This window comes from Geotrypetes seraphini, chromosome 9 (genome assembly GCF_902459505.1).
Source record: "Geotrypetes seraphini chromosome 9, aGeoSer1.1, whole genome shotgun sequence".
Lineage (NCBI taxonomy): Eukaryota > Metazoa > Chordata > Amphibia > Gymnophiona > Dermophiidae > Geotrypetes > Geotrypetes seraphini.
The window spans coordinates 25,297,884-25,316,423 of NC_047092.1; the positions used below are offsets into that span (position 1 = coordinate 25,297,884).

The 18,540-nt window shown below is 42.7% G+C and overlaps 2 protein-coding genes across 10 annotated transcripts in view; one reads left to right on the forward strand and one right to left on the reverse strand.

Annotated features, from left to right (window-relative positions):
* Positions 1–7,034, reverse strand: part of PHTF2 (putative homeodomain transcription factor 2) — a 163,815-nt gene extending 156,781 nt beyond the window's left edge. Inside the window, exon 1 of one of the 2 annotated variants that reach the window (XM_033958581.1) lies at positions 6,697–7,034. The gene's annotated coding sequence lies outside the window, so the exon portion shown is untranslated. The remainder of the gene's footprint in view (positions 1–6,696) is intronic. The other variant, XM_033958580.1, reaches the window with a different exon arrangement.
* On the forward strand, positions 6,974–16,524 carry TMEM60 (transmembrane protein 60). Of its 8 annotated transcripts, XM_033958586.1 has the most exons (4): positions 7,025–7,176; positions 12,183–12,329; positions 15,598–15,656; positions 15,833–16,524. In XM_033958586.1, exon 4 carries the CDS (start codon positions 15,878–15,880, stop codon positions 16,280–16,282), a length of 405 nt encoding a protein of 134 aa, XP_033814477.1. In that variant the 5' UTR covers positions 7,025–7,176; positions 12,183–12,329; positions 15,598–15,656; positions 15,833–15,877; the 3' UTR covers positions 16,283–16,524. The 8 variants fall into 8 exon arrangements, with proteins under 8 accessions (XP_033814476.1, XP_033814477.1, XP_033814473.1 ...); XM_033958585.1 differs by lacking the exons at positions 7,025–7,176; positions 15,598–15,656 and adding an exon at positions 6,974–6,993; XM_033958582.1 differs by lacking the exon at positions 15,598–15,656.
* The last annotated feature ends 2,016 nt before the right edge of the window (positions 16,525–18,540 follow it).

Genomic DNA, 18,540 nt, shown 5'->3' on the forward strand with positions numbered 1-18,540 from the left:
GTGCTTCCGTTAATGGATATTTTCCTCTAATTAGCAAATAGCATTGCTATTTGTCCACAAAAATAGAAGGTTTTGCATGCAATATATCTGTTTTGATGTGCCCTGTTTATGTGGTGCCTTATTAAATATATTATGAGCTTAATAAAGCAAAAATAAATCCCAGCTATTTAGCAGATCGCATTAAGAACGTCCAAAGAGTGCCTAAGTTGCATCCATAGAACTCAGATATATTTGAAGCCCAAACTAAGCTCAAAAGTAGACCTGGTTTTCATTCGCCTACAATATAGGCATTATATGAACACCCTAGGTCACTCAGTGTTATGTAAATGAATCAAAGGATGCCCAAATTGAGTCATTGCCCAAACCACGCCCATGCCTATTGAGTTAGACGCGAGTTTTAAACATACGCGTCCATGAAATTGTGGTGTGTCTACAAACTGGCTTCTACGGCCTTTGGACACTTAAGTACCAATTATAATAATAAATAATAAACTTTATTCTTATATACCGCCCTGCTATAAGTTCTGAGTGGTTTACATAAAAAGAACACCGAATATTCAGTGATGCATACAGACAATTGAAAAACCCATCAAATTTACATAAGAATGAACGCTATACATTCAGTGAAGGAAACAAACAGTTAAAAAGTTAATCAACTTTCACATTTTTTCAAATAATTTAGTTTTTAATACCTTCCTAAAAGAGTAATAAGATTCGGCTAAAGGAATAAGCTCAACCAAGCATTCATTTTCCCTGCCTGGAAAGCAAACATTCGTTCATGAAATCTCTTATATCGATTTTAAATATGGATACATAAACATGTTGTTATTTTGAGTATTCCTGTTAGAACTGTATACTTTAACTGAGAGGAAAAATATTCAGGAGCTAAGCCAAATAATGCCTTGCAATAGATACATCCAAATTTAAACAGAATTCTCACCTCAAAAGGCAACCAATGTAGCTTTTGATAATAAGGGCTCACAATGATCGAACTTTTCTAGACCGAAAATCAGACTGCCGTATTTTGTATTAAACGCAATCTGTGATAAATTTTTTTATGGGTTCCTAGCAGTGGCGTACCAAGGGGGGGAAGGTCAGCCCCTGGTGCAGCCTTAGGGGGGGGTGCACAGCCGAACAGGTCCAGAAAATTCCTGGGCTGCGACAGCACTCAGCGGCATCGGCGCCCACCCCTCCGCGATGGCACTCAGCGGCATCGGCGCCCCCCCCTGCCCTGCAACAGCACTCAAGTTCGGCCTCCTTCTCCCAGCATCAGCAGAACTTCAGATCGGCAACAGGTGCTCTGTCAAAAGCTTCCCCTGACTCAACTTCCTTTTTCTGCCCAGGCAGTTCAGTCAGGGAAAGCTTTTGACTGAGCACCTGTTGCCGATCTGAAGTTCTGCTGATGCCGGGAGAAGGAGGACAAACTTGAGTGCTGTCGCGGGGCAGGGGGGGTGCTGATGCCGCTGAGTGCCGTCGCGGAGGGGGGATGCCGATGCCGCTCAGTGCCGTCGCGGGGGGGGGGGGTGGGCTTTGCCTATCTTGTTGCCAAAATCGGAAAGGTGGGGAGAAAGATGGGCCTATGGTGGATGGAGAGATTGAAAGAAGGGGACAGATGATGGAAGTGGGGAGAAGGGGCAGATGATGGAAGTGGGGAGAGAGAAGATGGGCAGATGATGGTAGGAGGGGGGAAGAGAGAGAAGGGGTAGATGATGGAAGGAGGGGGGAAAGAGAGAGAAGGGGCAGATGATGGAAGTGGAGAGAAGGGGGAGAGAGAAGAGGGCAGATGATGGAAGTGGGGGGAAGAGAGAGAAGGAGCAGATGATGGAAGTAGGGGGGGAGAGAGAGAAGGGGCAGATGATGAAAGTGGAGAGAAGAGGGCAGAGGATGGAAGGAGGGGATAAATAAAAGGAGGGCACATGATGGGGGAAAAGATTGAGTTAGGGAAATACTGGAGGGGGTGAGGGAAAGAGGTGGCTAGCTGTAGGTAGACAGTAAAAAAGGAAATTGATGAGAGGGTAGTAAGAACGTAATCTAGATGGATGCAGAAAATAAATTTAAAAGGAAAATGAGGGAAGAAAGGGATTGCAGAAGAGAGGTGTGGGAGAGGGAAGGGGAGGAGAGAGATGCCAGACCAATGGGGGTGAAAGGAGAGATGGAAGGGGGAGGCATACAGTTTCTGGAAGGGGCATAGAAGGAGAGAAGATGCCATATAGGGGCAGAGAGATGGCAGACAGTGGATGGAAGGAAGAGAGTATCAAGAAGATGAGGAAAGCAGAAACCAGAGAAGACAAAGGTAGAACAAAAATTTTCTATTTATTTATTGCTTTAGGAGCCATGTGTCACTGTTTCTGTGGTGTTGCATTGTATGCAGAGTCCAGCTTCTTGCTGGTTCAATTTAACCTCTGTCTATGTATTTCTATTTTATCCCCCCTTTTACAAAACTGTGGAGCGTTTTTTAGTGCCAGCCGTGGTGGTAGCAGCTCTGATGCTCAAAATTCTATGAGCGTTAGAGCTGTTATCACCGTGGCTAAAATCCACACTACAGTTTTGTAAAAGAGGGAGGGGTTAGTTTGTGATGACATATTCCATACTAGGCGAAGGTATTTTCTGTGTTCTGTGTGTTCGAAAGACATGGTTTTCTGTTAGGATTGACGGTGTAGGATTGATCTGTACTAGTCTGGCTTGTTTAGTTTTACAATGAGTGTATTGATGTTGTACTGCTCACTGCATATGTAAGATGCCGCCTTTTCCTAGGTACTCATGTGTGACGTGTGGCTTGTTACTAAAAATCATGTTTTTCGTACAGATGGGGGGGGGTTGCCAAAAAATGATGGGCCCCGGGTGTCACATATGCTAGGTACGCCACTGGTCCCTAGATATATTATGTTACAATAATCAAGGACTGATATAATGGAAGTCTGAACTACTAATCTAAACAATGTTATATCAAAGTATTTTTTGATTGTTCGTAGTTTCCAAAGAATAGCAAAACATTTTTTAATCAACAACTCACTTGTTAAGACCCTTAATTAGTTCATTAACCACTTAGATTGTGTGCCTAAATCTCGCCTAACATTAACCATGACTTAGGCACCCTTTATAGAATCGGGGCCTCAGGGTCTCCTTTACAAAGCCATAGTAGTGATATTGTCATGGTAAATGCAGTGAAGCCCATAGGAATTGAATGGGCTTCAGTGCATTTACTGCAGCACTTTGTAAAAGGGGACCTTAATTAGAAATTAGGGGCTCCTTTTACCAGCATTGAGCTGGCGTTAGCTCTAGCCGCGTAGCGTGGGTTTAGCGCACGCTAAAATTCTGCATGCGCTAAAAACGCTATCGCACCTTAGTAAAAGAAGCCCTATGTCTTTACCTGATACATTTTCTTTCTTTTAGGTTCTACCAGACCAGTGGGAACCGTCGAGTCCATAATGCAGTGATAGGGAACTCTGGTCCTCGAGAGCCGTATTCCAGTCGGGTTTTCAGGATTTCCCCAATGAATATGCATGAGATCTATTTGCATGCACTGCTTTCAATGCATATTCATTGGGGAAATCCTGAAAACCCAACTGGAATACGGCTCTCGAGGACCGGAGTTCCCTACCCCTGCCATAATGGATGGAGACAAAAAAAATTACTTCTGAATCAGAGCTGCAGAAGCTGTGCTATGCAAACGTCAGGGATTGCCAAAACTGTACCAAGCGACAAGCTCCAGAAGATATGCCATGTAGGAAGCTGGCATTGCATGCCCTATATGGCACATGTTCTGCATCTCAAAAACTAGAGTTGATAGGAGAAAACTGGTGCCATTTTTAGAATCAGCAGGTCAAATATATCCAGAAAAAGGTATAACATTTGAGGCACCAAAATGAGTGTTGGCCAGTATCAGATTATTATTAATATAGTATTATTATGATGATATATTTCTAGATGTTATTCTTCAGTAATTACATACAATATGTGTTGATCAATTATTGACTATGGGTAATGTCAGCAGTCTGTTTATTTGTACTTGTGTTGTAATTCATTTTGTATATACATTGTTCTCTGTAATTGTTTATAATTTTTTCTGTATCATGCACCGCTTAATACCTATGTCAATAGTGGTATATCAAATGATCCAGTCCAATCCAATCTAATGGTCTTACAGTCAGTGGGATAATTATTTTTCACAGCTAAGGTAGTTGGCCCAGTTGCCCATTTGATCAATGGAGATAGGCCTTTCAATCACTTGCAAAAAATCTGTGAAATTTTTTGGCTTTTAGTTTAGTCCTCTTGTTCATAGGTAAATAATTATGGTCATGATGAATTAGACCACACTCAATATTTTTGGGAATTCTAAATATATAAATATAAATATTCTGTTCTAGTTAACACCTAGAAAAAAAAAATCTAATGTTGTAATAAAATATATTAAGAGTATAAATATTCAATGATAGTGTTCAGTGAAAGCCATTCAGAACTTCAAGGCATGAAGAGCACGGGACTCTACCAGTTCTGGCTTAAATCCATCATGGCACTCCTCCCTTCCTACCACTATAACTTTTAAAAGATTTCAAAAAGCAAAAACAGAAGCTGTAAATTTGTATAAGTAGAAGAGTACTTATCTCAGCTGGTGTGCTTTGTTGTTAAGGAGCCCCAGCTTCTGCTTCAAGTCCAATCAAGTGCTCAGTCCTCGACACAGTATGTGTAGTCCAATTCCTCGGCAAGAGGGAGAATTAAAAAGCCTTGAGCATGCGCAGATGCATGCTCAAGGCCCAGCAGAGGCAGGAAGATCTTCTAGCGTCACCGGCACGTCCTGTGGGCTTCCAGACAGGGGGGGGGGGGGGGGCGTAAGTTCAAGTTGTTCGGGTTGGGGGTGCCAGTTTGCACGGAGGGGGGGGGGGGGTAGGAACGTATCAAAGCGAGTTTCCATTATTTCCTATGGGGAAACTCACTTTGATATACTTGTATTTTAGTTTATGAGCATGCTTCTGGAACGAATTATGCTCGTAAACCATGGTTCCACTGTACTTATATAAATTTACAGCTTCAGTTTTAGCTTTTTTAAATCTTTAAAAGTTATAATGGTAGGAAGGGAGGAGTGCTATGATGGATTTAAGCCAGAACTGGTAGAGTCCCGTGCTCTTCATGCCTTGAAGTTCTGAATGGCTCTCACTGAGCACTATCATTGAATATTTATACTCTTAATATATTTTATTACAACATTAGATTTTCTTTTTTGTAGAACATGATGAATTAGAGCCAAATAGCTGCAAAAACTGAGTTAGCCAACTTATCCATAAGACCACCTAATTTTGTGATATGCTGTGACTTCAAAAGCAGAGTATAAATGCCTACAATTCTGGAGAGCCCGCTTTCAAAACAATATAAAATGATCAGAGCTGGTCCAGAAGGCAGTTATTAAAAATCAATAGATTTTGTCATAAACCAAACAGGAACAAACTGAAACACGTATATTCTATAGGAGAGGCCAGACAGGGGAAATCTAGCAGTTAAATGCCATCAAAATAAAAATGAAAAGGAGGATCTGGAACCCGTGGATCATATGTTAAGGGTGAAAATAATAAACTGAAGTCCTCCCTTCTTATAGATCTATAACCAAGTTGAATAAAAGCAGTATACTAAAAGATCGATTACACATTCTCATGGAACACTACAATTCTCCTGTGCATCAATAGGAATAATAAACACTGTACAACTACAGCCAACAAAGTATATCATGGGAAGGCCTATATGGGCAGCCATGAGACTAGAAACTGGAAAATCTTCCACATTCCTGCCTCGTCTGCAGCTCTCTCTCCCCATGAACCATATAATCTATTAATAGGATGCAGTCAAATATGCTCTTGCAGCGTGGCCTCGCTGGTCTATTAAAAGATGCAACATTCACTCAGCTTCTCAACGTCCTACAGCAGCCGCCCCATGAAATACAGAAACAAAACGATGTCCCTGGGGACTCGTTGGTTGAGATCGCCATGCCTTTGCTTAGAGATGGTCACTAGTGTTCGGACAGCTGTCCCTCCCCTCCATATTCTACACAGCATCCCACACGCTCAGTACAAATTTAAGGCAGCGTGGTCTCAAACTGAAACCCTTTGCAGGGCCACATTTTGGATTTGGAGGGCCTCAGAAAAAAAAAATAGTTAATGTCTTATTAAAGAAATGACAATTTTGCATGAGGTAAAACTCTTTATAGTTTATAAATCTTTCCTTTTAGTTAAGTTTTAATAATAATATTGTAATTTATAGCTAAAGAGCCAGATAATGATCAAGAAACTCTTACTTTACTTATGTGATTATGATAAACAGACCGAGGGCCTCAAAATAGTACTTGGTGGGCTGCACGTGGCCCCCGGCCGCGGGTTTGAGACCATTGACATAAGGTCTCTAAGGTTGCAAAGGTTGGGGGGGGGGGGGAGGGAAGCACCTCAGTAGCGGACCTTGCTGTCACAGTTCTGCGCATCCTACACCCACCTCCGCCACGCACAGGAGGCAGCCTGGAAGAGCCGAAGGCTGGCCCGGTCCGTCGGCACCGGAGAGAAGACCCTCCCCCACCCAAGCTTTAATTCTCATTCTCAGGGAAAGGGTTTAGAAACTGCCTTCCCCCACCCGGGGGGGGACACTTTATCGCACCTCTCCTTCAATAAAAAGCAACAAGGGGGGGGGGAAGGGAAGGCGAAAGAGTCCGTTCCTTACCAAGATGCCAGCGCCGCGGCGGCGCGAGGCGTCCGGAGCGAAAGACAGCAACCGTCTCCCGGGCGGCGAAGCAGCGCGAGAGACACTGAGCAGGCGCCGGAGCGCCTCGAGCTCGCAGACAGCGGGCACGGGCGAAAGCGAGGAAGAAACCCCCCCTTGCCCGCTTCCAACCAGCGGGAGGGGGAGGGGAGAATTAGAGGAAGAGAGACGTCACTCAATCCTCCAGCCACCAGGGACGCCGCCGACCGTTAGAGCGGGGGAACGTCGGGCCACCGACTCCATGGTTCCGGCCTCTCGGTAGGAGGAGCTTGCGGTGATTGTTGGCCACGTTGGCCAATGGTCGGGCGACGAACGGAGCGTCCCGTCAGCGGGGGTGGGACAAAAGTTCAGAGGCGGACGTGCTGCTGTAAAGGGTGCCGCAGAGCGACTGGGAGGCGGGGGTTGGCCGCCCGCGAATATCATGTGATCCTGCAGAGTGGGGTAGGTGACATTTCTTTCTTCTGGGATGGAGAGAGCGAGGGTAGTATGTGCCGGGCTTTTCCTGGCGGAGGCGTGTAGTGGGCCGTGAGCGCCAACGTTATAGGGCTGGATGTGTTGACTTTTGCTGAGGTTAGGCCCTGTTATTAGCAATTTTCTAGCGCGTTAGCGGCAAAATACAGGTGGGTAGAGCAAAATGGCTGAAGAGGAGCTCCATACTCCATCGGCAAAAAGAATTGACTCGGGCTGAGGCCGGCAAGACTAGGCGGTCGCCTAGAGCAGCGGCTTGGGGGTGGGAAGGAGAGTAAAATGCATGCCGACAGTCTCAAACTAAAAAAACCCCCAGTTGATTGTAGGGGGCAGGGCCCTAGCAGACTCTGCTGGAGGCTCCTCTTCTTCCTTTTTCTAAAGATTGGGCATCCTGGGCTGTTTCAGACCGTGTAGTCGGGGGGGGGGGGGGTCAACCTACATGTTTCTGACTGAGGCAGATTTTACGTTTTCTGTAAGAAAAGGATCCCGCAACTCTCGTTCCAGCCTTAAAGGGCGGTGGGGTAAGATCAAAGTTGTCGTCCTTATGATCCCTAGTACTCTCTGCGTTTGATGTGAGCTAGATATATGTGATCTCTGCTACAGGGTAATGCATTTGGTTGCTCTTATGGGAACATGAATGATTAAACTACGTTTTTTTTTAGCTTGGCATTTAGTTTCTAAGTATTGTGCAGAAATGTGCTTGATTGACCAGAAAGGAAAACCTGCACCGTAGTGTAAAAACAGTTATACAGAGCACTGTTTCCCAACTTCAAGCCAAGTTACCCCCCCCCCCCCAGGTTGAACAAATTTCAACTGAGTCAAGCTCCAAGCAGCAGAGATTTTGAAGAGTATTTTATTATTAAATAGTAACTAACTAGGCAACATACATAACAAATACAGGTTTCAAGTTTATTAAAATTTGATAAATCACTTAATCAAACTTCTAAGCGTTGAAGATAAATCAAATTCAACGGATACAAGACTGGAAGCCCTGAATATGTATACCCTAGAGCAGGGGTAGTCAATTCTGGTCCTCGAGAGCTGGAGCCTGGTTAGGATTTCAGGTTATCCACAATGAATATGTATGAGATAGATTTGCATGCACTGCCTCCTTGAGATGCAAATCTATCTCATGCATATTTATTGTGGATATCCTGAAAACCTGACCTGGCTCCGGCTCTCGAGGACCAGAATTGCCTACCCCTGCCCTAGATGAAAGGAGGGACAGGGAGATATGATTCAGACATTCAAATACTTGAAGGGTATTAACATAGAACAAAATCTTTTCCAGAGAAAGGAAAATGATAAAATCAGAGGACATAATTTGAGGTTGAGGGGTGGTAGATTCAAGAGCAATGTTAGGAAATTCTACTTTACGGAGAGGGTGGTGGATGCCTGGAATGCGCTCCCGAGGGAGGTGGTGGAGAGGAAAATGGTGATGGATTTCAAAGAAGCGTGGCATGAACTCAGAGGATCTAGAATCAGAAAATAATATTGAACTAAGGCCAGTACTGGGCAGACTTGCACGGACTGTGTCTGTCTGTAAATGGCCATTTGGGAGAGGATGGGCTGGGTTGGGAGGGTGTAGATGGGCTGGAGTCTGTTTTGATGGAGATTTCAGCAGTTGGAACCCAAGCACAGTTTTGGATTTTTGCCCAGAAATAGCTAAGAAGGAAAAATTTAAATTGAATCAAGTTGGGCAGATTGGATGGACCATTCGAGTCTTTATCTGCCGTCATCTACTATGTTACTATGTCAGACATACGATAGACCAACAAGACTTACAGTGCCACAGGGAAGGAGGGCAGGAGTGGGACTTGGGTGCGATTGTATGTGATGATCTTAAGGTGGCCAAACAGGTTGAAAAGGTGACAGCGAAAGCTAGAAGGATGCTAGGTTTGTACAGGGAGAGGTATGGCTAGTTTCTAGCCCCTGTATAAGACTTTGGTGAGACCTCATTTAGAATATTGTGTATAATTCTGGAGGGCGCACCTTCAAAAAGATATATAAAGGATGGAGTCGGTCCAGAGGAAGCCTATTAAAATGATATGTGGTCTTCATAAGGCGTATGGGGACAGACTTAAAGATTTCAATCTGTATACTTTGGAGGAAAGGGCAGGAGAGGGGAGATATGATAGAGATGTTTAAATACCTATGTAATGTAAATGCGCATGAGTCGAGTCTTTAATTTGAAAGGAAACTCAGCAATGGGAGGGCATAGGATGAAGGTAAGAGGCTCCAGAGTAATCTGAGGGAATACTTTTTTATAGAAAGATTGGTAGATGCATGGAACAGTCTCCCAGAAGAAGTGATGGAGACGGAGATTGTGTCTGAATTCAAAAGGGCCTGGGATTTCTTGGAGAGAGACAGAGATAATGGTTACTGCGGATGGACCATTTGGCCTTTATCTGCCATCATGTTTCTATGAGTGGCAAGAAAAGACTCTTTTTGTACCTCAACACATATGTTTTGAGTGACAGGTGAGAGGCGGCTGGTGAAGGAGGCCAGGAAGAAGCGCGAGCTTGTGGTGAGGAGACTGAATGCGAGCGCCAGACTATCAATGGCACCTATATTGATTAAAAGTGCCCATTCACTGGTAATGTGTCTATCTGAGGCCACATTCTTTCAGGCGTGGTGACCAAGATGCAGAGAATCATTGTCATACGCAGGGACTACTCGCATTATATCCACAAGTACAACTGGTTTGAGAAACGCCACAAGAACATGTCTGTGCATCTCTCTCCCTGCTGCAGATTGGTGACATTGTCATAGTTAGCGAGTGCTGTCCACTAAGCAAGACAGTCTGTTTTAATGTCCTGAAAATGACAAAGATTGCTGGCACCAAGAAACAGTTCCAGAAATTTTAATGAAACGGGAGGAGGATGTAATTTCCAAGCTAAATAAATGTAGAAACACCTTATTTAAAAAAAAAAAAAAAAAAAGGTTTTGATATCACGTCAGACCAATACCCACTCCCACCACTGCGAAACAGGAAGTCTCTTTCTGTACATCCCTTATAGACCATTTCATGAAAGGCCTCTTCCACACACAATCACCTATCAAGTCTCCTCCAGTTGCATGGGATCTTAAAGTTCTCTCTACTTTTTATTAAATTTCCCTTTGAGCTGCTGACTTCTTGCTTTTTCAACTTCTCACTTGAAAGATGGTTTTCCTTATAATCTTCATGCCATGTGAATAAACTTCCAGATTCTGTCATAACAGGGTGGCCCTTCAAACACATCCAAAATTTCTCCCTAAAGGGGTCTCAGAAATTTACCTCAACTGATCAATCATTTTGCCTTTTTTTCTTTCCGAAGCCACATTCCCATCCTAGAGAATCACACTTTAGAGCGCAGGTGTGCTCTGGCATACCTTGCTTGGACTAAACACAAAGACAAGCAGAAACTGTGGAATCCAATGATCTTGCTGTGATATTTATTAAGATGAATGAAACAACACTATCCACTGTAAGGAATAGCTGACCCAAAAAAGTTGGTGGTGGTCTGTGTTTCGGCTAACACAAGCCTTCCTCAGGGGTCCTAGAAATATGACGTGTGAATCATTGGTATGGGATGCAAAAAGATGGAGAAATGAGGGAATGATACAAAAAGAGGACTGTGAACTGGCCATAGTGAGTGTGGATGAAAAAGGCGTGTTAACCATAGTGTCTAATGTTAAGATTGAAAATAAAGAAATTATAACATGAGTAGATGTGATCACCATTTGAGGAGAGTTTATGTATAGAATAAAAAAAATACATACCAGGTCAGTATATACTCAAAGAATAAGAAGTGGATATAAATATAGGTACAACCTGATTTAAAAAAAACATGATTAAAAGCATATTAAAACCTAATGACAATACCAATATCAAAATCAAAACATTTCTATTCAAAAAACACATCCTTACCAACTAATATCCTCCCCTTTTGCACAAGCTCTCCCTCTATTGAATAACACATTAGTCTTCTCCTAGAACCTGTCCTTCCAAACATATACAGTAGAGAATATCAGTATATACGGGTTACAGACTAGAAGTTACCTAATAATGACGTAAGAAGTTTGTTGGATAGTGAGGTAAATGCTTATATAGGAGTCAGTATATGTTTGGAAGGACAGGTTCTAGGAGAAGACTAATGTGTTATTCAATAGAGGGAGAGCTTGTGCAAAAGGGGAGGATATTAGTTGGTAAGGATGTGTTTACTATCCAACAAACTTCTTACGTCATTATTAGGTAACTTCTAGTCTGTAACCCGTATATACTGATATTCTCTACTGTATCCTGTTATCACTTGATTCTCTGCTATGTAATTCTTACAATTGAATCCTCTACCACACCATGTAAAGTACATGAATCACTGTTATGTAATTTCTCTAGATAATCGTTGTTATGCAATTCTCTCGGTAATGTCCAGATCTCTTATAATTTGTAATCCGCCTAGAACCGCAAGGCACAGGCGGAATAGAAATCACTAATGTAATATAATGTAAATGTGATATATAAAAAATGTATATAGAAACATCACCAATTAGGTACAGGTATAGGTGTAACCTAATTGGAAACTTAGTGACTTAAAAACATAATAGCATCACTAGATGTAGAACATAATAAAAATGTATATAAAAAATAGTAAAAACATGAGAAACATTCATAGCTATCATGACAATCCATAATATGATGACATATATTTAAATGAGTAAGGTTAAAGCTACATTACATATTAGTGAAAGGGCAGAACTATACTCCAAAATCCCATGTTTCTGATAAATGTAAAAACTGGTTAGGCCAAATGTTTTAATTCCGGAACCAGCATATAAATAAATACTCTAAGGGTAAGGGCTTATAGCGAAAACGGGATATGTGGACTAAACTACATAGAATGTACTCTTAGTTCTTTGCTGTTTCCAAGAGAACCATTTGTACTTGGCTAGCGGACTGCATTTCCTTAACATATACTCATGTTGGGTTGACTCTACAGGTCTGAGTAACAGCCACAATGTACAGCCTCGGTAGCTTATTTTCGCTCTGCTGAAGAAATCTGCAAAATGGCTACTTGGTTCTTAGTCTATACATTTACCTCTCACTACTGTTTAGAACACCATTCAAGAAGAGACAGTCGGTTAAGGTAAGCAGTTCTGCAGAATCTATTCTCGATTTAAAGCCAACTTTCCCACCAACCCTGTGAGATTTCCCCAGGCTTCTATATAGTACACGTTTACCCTTATCCAGTTTTCAAGTTTATTTAAAATTTCTTATACCGCCCAATCAGTCTTCTAGGCGGCGTACAAATTTGTAAAAATAAAGGACAAACTTTAAATAAAATAAAAGTTTACAGTGACACTACGTTACCAAACTCTAACTATAGAAACTTTTAAAAACTATTAAAAACACAGACAAACAAGAACATAAGGTAAAAGGCAAGATCCACATAAGGCAAAGTAAAAGAAAACAGGTTGGGAGTCCTTTATGTGAGAACATTATGCCTGCTTGTCCTTTGAAAGCAAAGATTCTTACCTGTAGCTGGGGATATCAGAGGACACAGACATTTTCACATGTGGGTGATTTCCACAGAATCCAGTACGGACTCTACCAAGGGCGGTGTCTCTTTAAATTTTTTAAGGTAGTTCCCCGGCACGTGTGCCGATGCCTTCCCGTCAGGTTGTGGGACCATCAATTCATTAACAAAGCTAAGAAGCCATCTAGAGGAAGTGGGTAGAATGTGAGAATATATACCTGCTGTCCTCTTGAGAACACCTGCTATATATGAGTAACTTTGCTTTCTCTGAGGTCAAGCAGTCATAATATTCTCACATGTGGGACTCCCAGTCTGCCCACTTGAGCAAATACAACCTAAAAAGATTGCAACTAATTCAAAATACAGTGGCAAAATTAATCTTTGGTAAACGTAAATATGTTCATGTTACCCCTTTGTTAAAGGCACTCCACTGGCTTCCAGTTTATTGGAGAATACATTTTAAATGTGTTAGTATAATTTTTAAAATTATGTATGAGATCTTTTCCCCTTTTGTTCCCATTTCTTTCAACTCTTTTCTACCATCGAATTCCAGAACTGCCCACAAATATAAACTTAGCTTTCCCATCTTAAAGAATATCAAAACTAAGCTAATTTCTGTCGTTCATTTACCTTTTTATTTGCAAAGATTTGGAACGAGCTTCCATCCGAGATTAGACTCCTCTCTCAATTAGCAACATTTTGGAAAAAGTTAAAAACTCGCTTATTTCAAAAGTCTCAATAAAATTTTATCTGTGTCTGATTAATGATTTTTTATTTGTCAACCATGATTCTTTTCTGTTATAATCTTAAATAGTTGTAAACCGAGTTGAGCTCTATGAGGGATGAATCTGTATATAAAACCAAAGGAATGGACTGGATTCCACTAGTTGGCTTCTTAGCTTTGTTACTGACAGGGGCAGCGCCGCAGGTGGCACTGTTGATGGAGCGGCGTCTTGCTGCCAGATAGCCTACCTGCTGGTTGGCTCTCTCTACCGCTCCCCTTCCCCCAATCAGCATTTTTCCCATTCCACCCCTCGCATCTACCTTCAATTTGTCGTAAAAGTTTCTGGGCAGTGGTAGCGATTCAGTGCTACCCTGCTGCCAGTCCCAGCGTCTCCTCTCCATTGCAGCCCGCCCCAGCGGAAACAAGAAGTTGTCAGGGTGGGCCATAGTTGAAAGAAGACGCCAGGACGGGCAGTAGGGTAGCACCACATTCTCAGGTGCTGCAACCTCCTCTTTACAGCCTCCCACTAAACTATCTTTTCCTAGTATCGGGTGGTCTTTGTTTCTTTTGTTGCAAAACTTGCATTCTTCCAGTGTCATTAGAACTGGTTATTTTGTTTGGCTGTTTTTTTATACTTAATAAAATTAACCGATAAGAAAAGATGCATTGTAATATACAGTGGTACCTTGGATTACGAGCATAATCCGTTCCAGGAGCATGCTCGTAATCCAAAATGCTCGTTTATCAAAGCGAGTTTCCCCATAGGAAATAATGGAAACTCGCTTTGATGCGTTTCCCCCCCCCCCGAGAATCAGCATTGCTCCCCTCGAAGGCACCCCCTCCGCGATCCGGCACCCCCCCTGCCTCGAATCGGCACCCCCCCCGACACTATTGGGCACCCCCCCCCCCCCCCGCTGCTTCTTACCCTCATCTGGGCACTCTTGAAAATCGGCCTCCTCGTCTGCTGGGCCTTGAGCATGTGAGCAGATGAGGAGGCTGATTTTCAAGAGTGTCCAGATGAGGGTAAGAAGCGGCGGGGGGGGGTGCCCAATTGTGTCGGGGGGGGGGTCGGATCGTGTCGGGGGGGTGCCCAATCATGTCGGGGGGGGGGGGGTCGGATCGTGGCGGGGGGTGCCCAATCGTGTTGGGGGTGTCGGATTGTGGTGGGGGGTGCCGTATTGCAGGGGGGGGGGTGCTCATAAATCGAGCCATGCTCGGTTTCCGAGGCACCGATTTTGTGAATGTTTTGCTCGTCTTGCAAAACACTCGCAAACCGGTGCACTCGTAAACCGAGGTACCACTGTATATATATTTTTAAATTTAATTTTACTCTTTATTTCTACTGGGTTTTTTGTGTTTGGAGGCAAAAATCAGCAACAAGAATTAAAAGCAGCTTGAGATAAGTGCAAAGGTAAGGGTGGAGATTAACTATAGAGCAATGCAACAGAAAAAAGGTATAAAAAATAAAATTGCAAGCTAGATGGGGCTAGTGGCCCCAAGATACATGCAAGTTATACCAGCTTTCAAAGTTAAAGTATTTTTTAATAATTACCCTACCAATATTATAAATACTGTACAATGCAAATTCCAGAACTATGGGAATTTTAGGTATATGTCTGTCCTACCCTGATTTATTTATTTTTTTTGCCCACAAAATACATCTACAAGTATGGGAGGTAACTTTGTTGGGTCCGGGGGGAAACAGTGATCATAACATGATCAAATTTGAGCTGATATCTGGAGAGACGATATTAAAGAAATCTACTGTAACAGCACTTAATTTTTGAAAGGGCAACTATGATAAACTGAGGAAAATGGTTAAAAAGAAGCAAAAAAGATCAGTGGCAAAGGTTAGGACTGTAAACTAGGCATGGACATTATTTAAAAATAACAGTGTGGAAGCCCAGACCAGATGTATTCCCTGTATTAACAAAGGTGGAAAGAAGAGGAAACGAGACCTGGCATGGCTGAAAGGGGAAGTGAAAGAACCTATTAGAACCCCCCCCCACACACAAAAAAAACCCCAAAAAACATCTTTAAAGAAAATAAGACATTAGCACTAGCAAGTTAGATGCAAAAATTGATAAAGAAGCTAAAAAAAATATGAAGAGAAACTTGCTAAAGAGGCAAAAACTTAGTAACAATTTTTTTTAGGTATATCAGAAGCAAAAAAAGGGACTGTTGGATGATCAAGGAGCAAAATGGGGGGAAAGGTGAGTGGTATAGAAAACTTTTGCAGTGGTGCAGACAAATTTGATGTTAGAGCTATTCACTAAAATATTTATCTTTATCTCTACAAAAAAAGAAAAGAATTGGAGATTTAAGTCCTAGCATTGTAGTGTGAAGGTAAGCTGATAGATCAGATTCTTACATTCTCTTTTTCTTCTAGGTCCTGTTTTTCCTCATTGTTGGAAGCCATCTTGAAGCTGTTTAAATGAGAATGTCCTTGGCACAGAGAGTGTTGCTTACTTGGCTTTTCACCTTACTTTTTTTGATCATGTTGGTGCTAAAGCTGGATGAAAAAGCACCATGGAATTGGTTTCTTATATTTATCCCAGTCTGGATATTTGATACCATACTATTAGTTATGTTAATTGTAAAGATTGCTGGGCGTTGCAAATCTGGCTACGACCCTAGGAATTGCTCCCTTGCCTTGAAGAAAAAGGCCTGGTACCTGATTGCAATGCTGCTGAAGTTGGCCTTCTGTCTCGCCCTCTGTGCCAGACTGGAACAGTTTGCAAACATGAATCTTTGCTTCGTCTTTATTCCTTTATGGGCTCTATTAATTGGAGGTATGGTTGAGCTTGGATATAATATCTTTTATGTTAGAAGAGACTAAATTGGATAACATGATAAAACACTTTGCATTAAGCAGAAAGATGGCCTAACTGCCATCACAGACATCAAATGTTAACATCAGAAAGGAAGATTAAAAATTGGCCAAGGAAAAACTATAGAATGTACTGGAGTTTCAGACCAGGACTGCTTACAGAGGTCTTGTATGGATTTTTTCCCCCCCTAGAACTGTGTGTATATTATATATACCTTATTTGTAAATAAAATATTACTGACGGTAATTCAGTCTGTTTTGCTTGCAGTGGACTTTTAGAACATCTTTACAGCAGCTCCATCATGCTTCTTTTGAAATGTGGCATTTGCATTCCTCTTAGCAAGCAAGGCTAAAAGACAACCTTTTTGAGGCTGCTTTTAACTCCTAGTCACCTCTTCAGTTTTAATCATTTACACCAGTGTCTCACAAACTTTGAGCTGCAGCACACAAAACTGGCGGCCGCAGCTCGAGGGCACCCAGAAGTGTGCAGATGTTGCTGCAGTGATGTCATCACGTCAACGTTCGCCTGCGCAGAGGTCCTGGCAGCGGCGGACCGCGTACAGGATGTGCTATGAGAGGCACGTCCTGTAGGCAGTCAGCCAGCATCTCGTGGCACATCTGAAATCTTGTGTGGTACAGTTTGCGATACACTGATTTACACAGTAAATTCCCTAATCCTTTGTCTCGGATTGTAAACTCAATCAAGCAGGAACTGTCGCATATGTGTTTAGTATATAACACTACATTCATCTAGTAGCGTCATAAAAATTAGTAATAGATGGCAAACTAACAAAATTATGTATATCACCAATTGTTAAATACTATACAATTTCAACTAATCCACAAAACAATTAAGATAAATACTCATGGGCATGTGGTCCATGAGGTAATGTTGCAGTGTTCCTTGCTAGCAGGATATGTGTGTGTGTGTAAGATCGTTCCCTCCCCTGCAGCATTCTGGCTTTATTTCCCTGGCTACCATGTTTCCTTGAAAATAAGAGTGTCTTATATTCATTTTGGGCCCAAACAATGGACTAGGGCTTATTTTGGGGGTAGGTCTTATTTTTTCATGTACAATGATCATCTCTCCCTTCCTCTCCTTCACCCCAATGCATCTTTCCTCCCCTCTCACCCATCCCCTTGTGCCTTCCCTCTGCAGCATCTTTCTATCCCATCCCCCTGTGCAGCAGAACCCTTGCACTGTGCACAGCATCTTTCTATCCCTCCCATCCAAACCCCGCCGACCATGACACTTAAATACCTCCCTCCAAAGAGGAGCGTGAGCAGCACTCTAACCAGGCTGTTTCGTGGCCTTTTCCTGCCGGGGCATTCTGTGTGCCGTGTTGCTGATGATATCATCAGTGATGTGGCAGAGGGAATGCCCTGGCATGAGAAGGCTGCGAAGCAGTCTGTTTTGGTGCTGATGACGCTGCTCTTTAGAGGGAGGTATGTAGGTCTTGCAGTTGGCAGGGTTCGGAGAGGAGGGAGATATGGAAAGAAGGGACAGCAGGGGTTCAGCTGTGCAGCATGGGGGAAGCACTGCTGGCGAATCCAGGCACATTCAGGTTAAGCTTCTGGGGACTAGAGCTTATTTTTGGGGTAGGGCTTATATTAAGACCTAGCATGAAAAACATGCTATGGCTTATTTTCGAGGAAACACAGTAGATGCTAGGGAAATAAAGTTGCTTCCCCACAAAAACTAAATATGTTGAAGGGGAAACAGACAACAGGTTAGGGTAGACACTAGCAAGGGAGCAACTGCAATGACCTCAGTAGGGTAAGTTGCTGACCAGATTCAAGCAGTACAAAAGCCAGAGGCAAGATATGTGGGACCTGCAGGGCCTAGCAGCAGCATAGCATAGCTGGTTCCTTTTGCCTCACATGCATGGGAACTTCAGTTGTTGGATTGGTATGTGGACCAGCTGGAGGTACAGTGCAGTAATGCAGTGTTCTCACTGGATCCCCCTATATGAGCCATGGCATTCCTATTTTTTAGTAGCCAATGTTTCAGTGTAAGGTGGAGGGGTTAGAACCTAGGGCCACAGTGGTGGAAGGCTATTTCTGACAACATGCACAGGTTTTGGTATAGGCTCCTTCCCCTTACAGCTGTAACATTGAAGACCAGCTCTCCAAATTAACAGAAGCAGGGCTTGAATGCAAAGTATGTTCTATGCCTGTCTGCTTCTTCCCTCAAGGACTTGTGGGAATTAGAGAAAAATGACCTCACATGCTCAATTAAGGTGTTCACTCCCTAGAGCAGAACTGCA

Coding starts and splice junctions, on each gene's coding strand:
- TMEM60 (XM_033958585.1), top strand. CDS start 15,878: ATGAGAATGTCCTTGGCACAGAGAGTGTTGCTTACTTGGCTTTTCACC.